Genomic DNA, 11,453 nt, shown 5'->3' with positions numbered 1-11,453 from the left:
GGAGAGCAGGCTAGGGAGGATGGAGAGCAGGCCAGGGAGGATGGAGACTGGAAGGCCAGGGAGGATGAAGAGCAGAAAGAGTCAGATGGAGGCAGAGATTCAAAACACAGGAAGGAGAGAAGACCTGCAAATGGGGAGACGATGAGGAGGAAGGGAAGGAAGAATGGGTAGGAAAGAAGAGCAGGGTGAGGAGGAGTGGATCAGTACAGCCCAGCCCCTTCGTTCTTACCCTGTAGCTCCCAGGAGGCAGGTCCCCTACTTTGGCAGTGGGCCTGGGCACAGAAGCTGGGACAGGAGTGGGACCGGGGGCTGGAGCTGGCCCTGTGGATGGGGCTCCCTTCCCCTTGCCATCAGGCCCTGGGTTCACCGCTGTGGTGGCCGCAGCCTTGGCAGCCTGAGACATGGTTTCTGATGCTGCAAAGAAAAAGAGGTCTTTGGGATGGGTGGCTTGGGGGTGGTACTTCCAAGCTGCCCCCTACCCATGTGTTTCTCACCCGTGACTATGGGCTTCTCCACAGCCACTGGCTCTCCCTGGAAACAGCGCTGAAGCTTTGAGTTCTGCCTTGCTCTGGGACAGCCAATGTCTTCCTGGATGCCATTTTTCCCCAAGCTGCCTCCTTCCCTCTATCCCCACACCTTGTCCCTCCCTTCCTGTGCTCTTGTGCTTGTTTAGTTCATTACTATGTGTGTCTGTAGCACAGCAATGCTAACCATATGAGTGACGGTCACAGTCAGGACCATCAGGCACAAAACCGAATGCATCTTGACCTTAACCGTGGGCTAGCTGGGATCAGGATACCTCTCTAGAATCTAGCTGGAGTGAAAGTGCCCTGCAGCCCACATGACAGTCAGCTCCTATCTGAGGCACCAGATGGAAAGGCACCTGGGTTACTAGATGGAGCCTTGTAAGCTCTCCTGTCTGCCGTACCTCCTTAGCGCTTGTCTCTGCGCCAGGAGCATGGGTGCTTCTCAAGGCAACATCTGTTCGGAGAGCGAGTGCAAATATGTGCGTGTCCCGAACCTCTCCCAACCATCTGCCCCTGGCATCCTCTTGTGGGCAGACGTGGGTGTGCAAATAGCAGCCTGGCACTTGGGATTGGGAGGCACTCGGGAAAGGGAGTAGTGTGCTTCTATTGCTCCATGCCAGAGCTGTGCCTGTGGGCGTTGGGTGGAGAGGATCCTGGTCAGCTCCACTGGTGCCTCAAAGAGCACAGACTTCTTGCACTGTCCCCTGGAGGAAATCCACCAGAGAGACTATGCTGATAATATACAAGCCCCTGTAGCGCTTGGGGCCCAGAGCCAGTTCCCTGAGTCCAGGTGGGTTTCCAACATCTTCTTTCTAGCTGGGGCGAGCATGCTCCTCCCAGGCTTCCTTAGGAAGACTGGCTTCTCTTCTACCCACACATCTGGACCATATCTGGGGGTTTCAGCCACCCTCAACTTGTCTCTGTTCTAGGAAACGCTCCCCAGAGGCCGGGCTCCTCCCTCCCTCTCACCCTCTCCCTGCCTCTCTGGGTGGGTACCATTGCTTTCCTCTCTACTTCTCTGGCTCTCTTCTGCAGCCCAGGCTAGCCTCCAACTCTCAGGAATCCTCTTCCCCCAGCCTCTAAAGTGCTAGGTAGACAAGTATGTACCAGCAACAGTTCTGGGTTTGGCTTTCTCCCAGTGTCTGCCCAACTCTGTCTTCATCAGCCCCCTCCTCCTCTCAATTTCACCCCTCTATCTCTCCATCTTCTTCCAGTTCTCTGGTGGTGTAGCAGTCCCCTCTTACCTGTGTTGGTGAACAGGCGGGTCCTGTGGGTGCCTCAGGGCCAACCCCCCATTTTATAACCTGGCAGACACCAGGGTCTATAGTGTAGCACAAAGAGGCAGCTGGCTCAGCAAACCTGGACGGGGCCCGTGGCCGACTCTGCCCCATTACTGTCCAGGCTAGCACTTTCTATTGTTGGCCTAGAACACAGAGAAACCCTGGCCCCAACCCTGCTCTGACTGTTCTCTCTATTACCCTGGCTGGAGACAGGCCCAGAGCCCTGTTGGCTGCCAGCCTAGGCTAGGGAAGGGGCACTGGGGAGGAGGTGACCTGGATTAGAATCCTGTCTCAGTCAGGATCCTTCACCTTATGGCTTCACGAGTTTCTACCTCTAGGGGTCTCAGTCTACGGGTACAGTTGACAAGTCTGCCCAGAACCGAAGACAACATTGAACGTGAACATGTTTTGTAAGGACAAGAAACAGGCTTTCAGTCCACAGCCCTAGTCCTGAGCGCTTCTGTGTGCTCGAGGCCTCTGGGCTTTGTTGATTGCCATCTCTGGGACTCTGCAGCATTCTTGTCCTATCCAGACCCTCACTCTACCCATTTCTTGGATGAGGAAGGCTGGGTGCAGAGGCAGTAGTGGCCACTGCAAGCAGGAAGGCTCTGACTGTCCAGTCTTGGCCCTGATTGAGACTTGTCTGAATACCCTGTTCTACGGTGGTAGGGTGGGTCTGAGTCTCAAGCTCAAGGGCTTAGCATTCAAGGCCTAGGTCCTTCATAAATGCCCATCACCCCCCACTGTCTGACACCAAGGGGTGCTGCCCAGGTTCAGGAACACAGAGACTCTAAGCAGACTCACATCCCACTGCACCTGATCAGGCAAGGCACCAGCGTTTCTCACAGGGCCTAGGCCCTAGCAGTGCCCTGTTAGTGCCAGGACTCCCAGATCCACTGGTGAGGGTGAGGAGACAGAAGTAATGGATATTTGAGGTGATGACAGAGATTAAAGGGTGGAGGATGATAGAGAGAAAGGGATAGAGAGAAGGGTTTCTCAGAAGATGAGGGGGAGGCATCAGTAAACAGACAGAGGGAGCCCAGGGCAAAGGAGAAAGCAGAACAGCCATGCATTCTAGTAGACCAGTGAATGTCAAATGACCCATCATTTCCCCAGAGAAACTGAGACCCACGCAGAACAGGAAGCTTCAACCTTGTCCATAGTGTGGACTCAAAGAGGAGTGGGGCTGGAATCTGGCCAGGTCAGGCCACCTGCATTCTGTGTCCCCAACCCCAGTAAGGGTGGAACCATCTTTTGAGAAACCCTTCTTCTCTGGGGAGTCCAGGACCATCTTGTGGTCACCCTGGCCTTGGACCAGCGCTGGCTTTGTCCCTCTACCCGTGATCCCCTCTCCCTGCTAGCCTCCTCTCTGCCTTTCATCCTGGGCCAAGGCCTTGAAGGGCGAGCTAGGATCTACAGGATAGGCCAGCCACTGGGACTCAGTCCAAGATGCCTGTGGTGGGGGCCACCCACAGACCTTGCCTCAAGGGCAGGCATCTGGGGCAGTTTTGTCCCCTGACCCTCCTAGCAATGGGCAGCTTGCCAAAGGTTTGGGGAGATGGGAGCAGCCTCCCTTGCAGGCAGTTCTTCAGACCTGCTATTTATAGACAAGAAAGTGGGGTGACTCCTTTGTCCCCCCTCTGGCCCTGTTTCCCATCTGTCACATGGAACTGGCCCTCCTGCTTTTCTTTATTTCTTTTTATTATATTGAGACAGGATCTCATGTAGCCCAGGCTGGCCCCAAGCTCTCAAGCTGAGGCTAGACTTCCTGCCTCCACATGCCAGGTGCTGGAATGATAAGTGTACACTACCCACGGCAGGCTGTGGATTCAGTTCCTTCTATGAGCTCCTACTTTTTGGGGAACTGTCATTCATAATAATATTATATACTATGGTTATCCAGGATGGCAAAAGTGGCCAAGACCCAGATAGTTCCCTTTGTTCTTAGAACAGGTACAGATGCTCTTTCTTCATCAGAAATATTTTTATCATGTTTATGGTCATAGCACCCTGTGCTTTCAGGGTAACTATTAACATTTAAGTGTGTGTGTTTGTGTATGTATGCACTCACATGGAGGTCAGAAGGTCAGAGGAAAACTCCCAGGAGTCAGTTCTCTCCTCCTGAGGATTAAAGTCATGCTGTCAGGCTTGGAGGTACCCCGCTGAGCCTTCTCATCAGCCTCAACTTTGTCTTTTTATTTCCATTTAACACATGACATCACTGAGGCTTAGAGGCACTAGGAACCTGCTCAAAGGTACTTGCCCCCCAGGCACGGGATGCACACCCTGGCTGCTGCCTGTGAAGACTGTGCCTGTCCACCCTTCACCATGCCCTGCATGAGTGACAGCTATTCTGACATTGCAGGAAGGAAAAGATGTTGCTATTTTCCTGACCATCGCTCTTTATCTGGGTCACCCAGTAGCAAGGCTGAGTTTTACCACAAACATTTCCTGCCATGCTCCCCTCTCCTGCAACAGGGCCCTCTCAGAGGGAGGGTTCAGGGGATTCCGAATGCTTTGGGTGCTTATCAGACACTCTCTGCTTTGGAAAGCATGTTTGCAAGCTGCAGCCTCTCCTGATGTTTGCTTCTGCATGCACAGTCACAGATGATTCAAGCCTTGCAGAGTGCACGGGTTCTGGCCCTGACCACCACTCTTACCTTCTGAGAAGAGTTGTGCTCCTGGATATTTGTTATCCAGAGCCCTTGCCCCCCGGGCCCCAGGGTTTTGTTTAGAATGCCCTTGCTTCCAAGTCACTGTATACATTACTTATATACAATGTATACATGTGTATACACGTGTATACATTACTTGTATACACGTGTATACATTACTTGTATACGTGTATATACATGTATACATTGTATACATGAGTAGCCTCAAGTGAGAGTGGGATGTCCACCTAGAACTAGAGGCAGGGGCAGGTGAGGAGGAGGGCAGGCACAGAGCCCTGTGATCTGCCTTATGTCTGTCCTATCATGCAGAATGACAGAAGGGCACCCATCATCAAGATGATGTTGGGCCCCAAATCTAGTTTTCGGTGGTCCTGGTCAGGAGTCCTGTGGAGCCAATGGAAGCAGGCTACCTACCCCTCATATTCTCTAGTGCTGACCCTGAGGCAAGCCGCCGATCCCTCCCCACTAAAGCCAGAGCTGCTGACATGTCCACCCTGGGCCTTGGCCAGGACTGGCTTTTGTTTCTACCACTGGCTTGCTGAGTCTGTGTTTGTCCCTTGGGGCCCCTGTCCCTTTCCTGCCTATAAGAGCCTGCCCTTGTCTGGTTCTGGTTCTGGCATGTGCTCTGGGCCCTTCTTGGTAAGTATGAGTGGGAGAGAGGACAGGAGCTGAGCTCTCTGGTGGCATCCTATGATGCCAATCTTGGGGATGTCACTGGTTCACCCTGAATGCTATCATATCCCAGGAAGTCTACAGATGTCCAGACTGCTGCCTGTGACTCTTAGTTAAATGCCAAGTCCCCCTTCTTCCACCATTTTGTGACCTGTGTGTCCACTATGAGAGCCATGCACTAGGCTAGTGCTGCACTTTGTTTTGGTGTGCTTGTGCATATGTATGTGTGTACATGTGTGCATGTGTAGTGTGCGCACACACGTGTGTGTATATGTGTGTGCATGTGCATGCATGTGTACGTGTGTGTGATACATCCACTTCTCTCCACTCATATGGCACAATAGCCTATTGTAAGCTGAGGCTGGAGGTGATGACACCCGATGTGGCTGAGATGCTGCTGTTTGCACGTGGGCGGGATGGGAGAAGGGTCACCGCAGTCCTGGGACACCCAGACCTATCTCAATTCTGACTTTACCCAAGTCAGCCTTCAGTCAGAGGTGCTACTGGGAACCAGATGGAAGATGACTGTGTTTTCTCTTTGTAGGACCGGGCCAACATGACCCTGCAGTGCACCAAATCAGCTGGACACTGGAGGGTAGGGAGTGTTCTGGGAGGGGAGGGAGGGAAGAAGACATCCAAGAACCTCCCACAACAACTTCACTGAACCCCTGCATCCTCCAGGAGGGCTACTGACTGATATGCTCAAGGCTTAAACTAGGAAACAACCTGCCCGAGACACGCAACCTGAGCTGGTCCCTACCCTTGAGCCACAGCGCGCAGTCCTTTTGCTGTGTTTCTTTGGCCGTGCTTGGCTTTGGAAAGAAAAGCTAAAATCTGGGTGTGATAGCTTATGCTTGTCCTAGCTCTGGGGAAGTAGAGGCAGAAGGAAGCCTGTAAGCTCAAGGCCAGCCTGAGTCTTGTGAGGTCTTGTCTCACAACAAATAATATAGCAGAACCACGTAAATGTCTTTGATGAAGGCTTTGGGAAATGGAGACTCTGCTTGCATTCTTATCTGACAGTGGTCAAGGGTGGAGATGACAGAATTGTCCATACTCTCAGGCTGTGCTCTCCGGGACCCTATAGTCTACCTTGCTCGTCCACCAGGCCTTGGAGACATGTGACCTCTGCTTTACCTGTTTGGCTCCACCCCCAGGCCAGGGTAAGATCTTCGATGCTCACAGAACCTTGATGTCCACAGATCTCCCTTCTTTCCTGCGCAGATAGTGGTGTGGGATGAAGAAGGCTTCCAGGGCCGTCGGCATGAATTCACAGCTGAGTGTCCCAGTGTGCTGGAGCTTGGCTTTGAGACTGTGCGGTCTCTGAAAGTCCTGAGTGGAGCGTGAGTCTGGAGGGCATTGAGTCAGGGTGGTGGTGGGGAAGGCAAGAGGGGATCTAGAGAGGATGCAGGAGCCTGTGTTCCCAGACACATCTCTCCAGGTTGTAACTGTACCTATGTGCCCCTCCCAAGTGCTGAAGAGTGTACATTGCTGTTGACTTAGTTAACTCAGGTTGTAAGGGACACCACCACACAGTACCATTGGGTCTGAAAATGTCCCTCTTAGACATGAACTGAAAACTAACATCACTCAAACACTAAACCTAAGACTAGCATCCCGCAACTGCCCTTCCTACAAGGATGGGAAGTTTTGTAGATCTACTTACTTAAATAGAGAGTCTCGGGCCACACATGACCATTGAGGAAGGACTTCATAGGCATAGTCTGTAACTTACGAGCTGTGTTTTTTTTGTTGTTGTTGTTGTTTTTGTTTTTTGAGACAGGGTTTCTCTGTGTAGCCCTGGCTGTCCTGGAACTCACTCTATAGACCAGGCTGGCCTCAAACTCAGAAATCCGCTTGCCTCTGCCTCCCAAGTGCTGGGATTAAAGGCGTGTGCCACCACTGCCCAGCCTCGAGCTGTGTTTTTACTTCTACTTAATCTTAGGAATCAAATGCAATCAGTCATACACAGCTGATGCTTATCCCCTTGGGTAGAAGATCCCAGGAAGTTAGAAAGAAGACCAAAAAGGAGACTAGTACCCTCTCTGCATAACTCAGAGCCAAGGCTTTGTCTGTGGGTGCCTCCCGAGGTCACTTTGGTGGTCTGTGGGCATCTCACACCAAGGTGATTGTTCTTTGAGCTTCTAGTCTATTCAGGTTGGGAGACAGAGCTAGGAAGGACAGCCGATAGTCAAGGGACAGTGTCCTGCAAGCTACCAGGTGAGACCTCACACAGGAGAAGAGACTGAATTGATTCAGAATGCTTGTTTCCTACACAGATAGCAACACACAACTCTCCTCGGTTCTTAGTCCCTGAAGGCGATAGAAAGCAACAGGGGCTGAGGAGGGGTTTACTCCCGTGCTTCTGCTTAAGATGGGCATGTGGAAGGCTCTTCCTCTAATGAGGAAGGAAATGAGGAGGGCAGGAGAAGCTCCCAGAGGCCTCTCTGAGGAGGGAGAATGAGAAACAGCTCAGGACAGACAGTGTTTCACTCCTCAGACTGCCAACCTCTGGGTCTGACAGGATCACAAGGAGGTAATGAAACCAAGGTCAGCCTGTGGCTGACCCCTATCTACACCTACAACAACACCTTTGTGGCTGTGGCTGTGTGAAGACCTCAGGGCACCCACCTAGGGCAGTCCCTTCCCTGTGGACACTGGAAGCCAGCATGATGCTGGCCCTAGGTAGAGTTTCCTATGTTGGGCTTAGGCAGGGTTTCCCATGCTTGGCATTAGCGAGTTCTAGGCATGGCTGTTCTTGGGTGGGGTGACCGACCTGGATGCTGTGCCAGAGCTGGTCCCCAATAACCAAAGGATCACTGCAGCCATTCCCAAGTCGTCAAAGTCGTAACCACCCAGGTATTGTGACATGGCCTTAGAGTGAGTCACCCCACGGGAGCCCTGGACTGCTTCTCATGTTGGCAACTCTTCTCTCTTGACATTTCTGCCCTGTCTGCCTGCAGGTGGGTAGGCTTTGAGCATGCCGGCTTTCAAGGGCAGCAATATGTGCTGGAGAGGGGCGATTACCCAGGCTGGGACGCCTGGGGTGGTAACACAGCCTACCCCGCCGAGAGGCTCACCTCCTTCCGGCCTGTGGCCTGTGCTGTGAGTCCTACTGCCCGCACCCATCCTACTGCCTGTACCCCTGGGTGACTGCTAATGGACACTTGGGAATCAGATCTCTAAACCCGGGTTCTCGTCCATCAAGGGAGTGATGTGGGTTCTCTCTCTCTCTCTGTCTCTTCTGTGACTTTCAGTCTCTGTAATTTGAAATGAAGTGACAACAGCCATCTTGTGACTACACCCCAACATGAAATCTCAGCCTGTAGCAGTTTTGGTTACGGTTGGGAGCCCTTTCGGGTGGTACTTCCCTCTTTTAATGGTTTGAGAACCCCAGGGAAAGCTGGATGCCAGGGAAGGCAGGGCTGGCCAGGGAGACAGGTCCCTAGCTCATCATGGCTTCTCTGTTGTGCATTACTGCCCGCTGGTGATGCATGGGTGGAGACAGGCTTTATTCTCCCACCCCAGGGAGATATGGACGGCTCCATGTTACGGCTATGAGAAAACTGAGCTGCAGAAACACAGTGTGGCAAACCTGATCTCAGCCAGCTGGCAAAACGCTGAATCGGGAGTTTAATCCATATGGTCACATAGCACAACACCCTACCTTCCTGCCTGGTTTCTGTCACTGGACATTTAGATCAGTTCCTTCATGTTTTACGGCTGTGGTGGACATCCTTATAGTTATCACCCTGTCCTTGTTCCCTGGAAGGACAAATGCTGAAGGGTCTTGTTGCCCATTGCCCTTCTCAGAGCTGGGGACAGAAGGCCAATGTGGGAGGCAAAGGCTGAATGGGGAAGAGTGGCTTCTGTGTGTCCGGTCTGGCACCGGGCAATCTGACCCAGCTTTCTGTTGTCTGTAGAACCACCGCGATTCAAGACTGACCATCTTCGAGCAGGAGAACTTCCTGGGTAGGAAAGGCGAGCTGAGTGATGATTATCCATCTCTGCAGGCCATGGGCTGGGACGGCACTGAAGTGGGCTCCTTCCATGTTCAATCTGGGGCGTAAGTGGACACTGGCAAGACACAGAGATGTGGGAAGGGCTGGGACACGTTCTGTAGAGACGCGTGCCCAACATGTTGGAGAACATGATTTATGGACACCTGCGGTAAGCTGGCTTAGGGACGCTGGACATATGTGAGTCCCGTGATCAGCTTCGCGGGCACAGCTGGATCCAGAAACTGCTGGGATCTGCCTTTCTCTCCACCTTACTCCATCTGGCTATATTCTTTCTTTCTTTGTTTGGTTGGAGGGTTTTGTCTTTTTCAAGACCGGTTTCTCTGTGTAGCCCTGGCTATCCTGAAACTTGCTCTGTAGAACAGGCTGGCCTCAAATTCACAGAGATCAGCCTGCCTCTGCCTCCCGAGTGTTGGGCTAAAGGTGTGTGCCACCACTACCCGGCTCTGACTCTATTAAATCATTAAATTATAAACGCCTCCCTCAATGCAAATATGGAGACTTCTGCTTTACACTCCGTCTCCAGGAAGAGAGAGGATTCCTGATTCCATCTTAAGTTTCCAGGAAAAGAGCATCTAGAGCCAGCTTGGGTCATGTGCTCCCCTCTGAGCCAATCACTGTGTCCAAAGAAACGGGATGCTCTGATTGGTTGGATAGGGTAACATAGTTTTTGAGATACCTCCTCCCCTCTGCTCCCACCCCCAAATCCAGTTTTCCTTCTTTGTCTGGGACTGGGAGGGCGACCTGGTCTGTGAGCCTGATCTGCAGGGCGTTTGGCTCCTGCAGGCAAGGATGAAGTTGGGAAATGGAGCTTTTGTTTAGAGAATGAGGATCTCTGTTCAGGATCTGTCTCAGTATGTCTGACACTGTTCTCGCATCGCTATCCTGTTCCAGAGAGGGCGAAGTGGAGAACAGGAATGCCTATCGTGCATAGTGCAGGGGTCAGTGTCTGGGAACAACTGTGAGGGAGAACGGGGCTGGACAAAGAAGACTTCCTGTCCAGCCCCTCATTCCTTCTTTATGAGCCATTCACTGGCTCGCATAGCGTCAGCTAGGTGCCTGGGAGACTGAAGGACTAGCTTCAGGTATTCTAGACCAGGACTTACTCTAGGAAGGCCAGACAGCTCATAAAGCAATCTTAAAATTATCCAGTTTTGTCAGTGTTACCAAGGGACAACTAGGGCCTGATGGAGACAGGTTGATAGTCTTGAGACTGTGGACTGTGGCCCGGAAGAAAGGCCTTGAGCACGGAGGCTGGGGTTGAGAGCCCCTGCGCATGCGTGTGCAGTACCAGGGCTTCAGCTTCGTGTTGGCTAGTTGGGCTTTTTGCAGCATCTACCTGTCTTAGTTCCTTCTGATTAGCATCTATGTGGTGACTGTATCTTCTATTTTCCAGGTGGGTTTGCTCCCAGTTTCCTGGCTACCGAGGTTTTCAGTACGTACTGGAGAGCGATCACCACTCGGGCGACTACAAGCACTTCAGAGAGTGGGGCTCCCATGCCCACACCTTCCAGGTGCAGAGTGTACGCAGGATCCAGCAGTGAGCACGCACAGGAGACCAGGGATGCCTGCGTGATGACTGAGTGACTGGCCGGAGATTGTGGCTGCTCTTGGTTCTGCCTACTCCTATGTCCTCTAGGAACCCCACACCCCTGTCAGCCAGCCCATGCCCCGCCAGCTCACGAAGCTCAAAGAAATAAAATTAAAAAACAAAAGACTCGGTGTGGTTTGTGCTCATCAATTTTACCTGCCTTCCTTGACAAAGTACTTTGTAGCTCTGTAAAATTTCTTTGTCATTTGTCTGCTTTTTTAGTTTTTTTTAATTAATTAATTTTATGTATATGAGTGCACTGTAGCTGTCTTCAGACACACCAGAAGAGGGCATCAGATCTTATTACAGATGATTGTGAGCCACCATGTGGTTGCTGGGAATTGAACTCAGGTCCTTTGGAAGAACAGTCGGTTCTCTTAACTGCTGAGCCATCTCTCCAGCCTGGGTTGGTTTCTTTTGTTTGTTTGTTTGTTTGTTTGTGTTTTTAACCCTCTCTCTGCTCTGTGTGTGTGTGCATGTGTGTGCATGTGCACACCTGTGTTTGTGAACTCCCTGGGTGCAGAAGAGGGCTTACAATCCTTTGGAGCTGGGTTACATGAAGTTACGAGGGCTAGGTGTGAGAAATTTGTTCCACATGCTAAACCAGCCAGCTATCTCCTAGCTGCTGATTCATTCTCTCTCTCTCTCTCTCTCTCTCTCTCTCTCTCTCTCTCTCTCTCTCTCTCTCTCTC

At 51.9% G+C, this 11,453-nt stretch overlaps 2 protein-coding genes across 5 annotated transcripts in view; one reads left to right on the top strand and one right to left on the bottom strand.

Annotated features, from left to right (window-relative positions):
* The window catches only part of Crybb1 (crystallin beta B1), a 13,880-nt gene extending 11,980 nt beyond the window's left edge, over positions 1–1,900 (bottom strand). Inside the window, exons 1-2 of one of the 3 annotated variants that reach the window (XM_028765490.1) lie at positions 1,772–1,900; positions 230–414 (exon numbers count right to left, since the gene is read on the bottom strand). In XM_028765490.1, coding sequence (XP_028621323.1) covers positions 230–403 — 174 coding nt within the window. In that variant the 5' untranslated portion in view covers positions 404–414; positions 1,772–1,900. Of the gene's footprint in view, positions 1–229; positions 415–1,715 lie in introns of all 3 variants that reach the window. The other 2 variants (XM_028765491.1, XM_028765492.1) reach the window with 2 other exon arrangements.
* Positions 1,901–5,100: 3,200 nt separating this feature from the next.
* On the top strand, positions 5,101–10,893 carry Cryba4 (crystallin beta A4). 2 transcript variants are annotated; one of them, XM_028765494.1, is made up of 6 exons: positions 5,101–5,121; positions 5,699–5,749; positions 6,376–6,494; positions 8,115–8,256; positions 9,075–9,217; positions 10,567–10,893. In XM_028765494.1, exons 1-6 carry the CDS (start codon positions 5,101–5,103, stop codon positions 10,712–10,714), a joined length of 624 nt encoding a protein of 207 aa, XP_028621327.1. In that variant the 3' UTR covers positions 10,715–10,893. The 2 variants fall into 2 exon arrangements, with proteins under 2 accessions (XP_028621327.1, XP_028621328.1); XM_028765495.1 differs by lacking the exon at positions 5,699–5,749.
* The last annotated feature ends 560 nt before the right edge of the window (positions 10,894–11,453 follow it).

The sequence above is a fragment of the Grammomys surdaster genome, unplaced genomic scaffold, assembly GCF_004785775.1.
Source record: "Grammomys surdaster isolate TR1022 unplaced genomic scaffold, NIH_TR_1.0 164, whole genome shotgun sequence".
In the NCBI taxonomy this organism is placed as follows: domain Eukaryota; kingdom Metazoa; phylum Chordata; class Mammalia; order Rodentia; family Muridae; genus Grammomys; species Grammomys surdaster.
The sequence above is the reverse complement of the archived record's forward strand: the minus strand, read 5'-3'. Positions and strand labels throughout refer to the sequence as shown.

Bases quoted from the DNA above. Each gene is read 5' to 3' on its own strand.
- Cryba4 (XM_028765494.1), top strand. From the start codon at position 5,101: ATGTGCTCTGGGCCCTTCTTG. The intron at 5,750-6,375 runs GTAGGGAGTGTT...TTTCCTGCGCAG, and splicing joins AATCAGCTGGACACTGGAGG to ATAGTGGTGTGGGATGAAGA. The intron at 8,257-9,074 runs GTGAGTCCTACT...TGTTGTCTGTAG, and splicing joins TCCGGCCTGTGGCCTGTGCT to AACCACCGCGATTCAAGACT.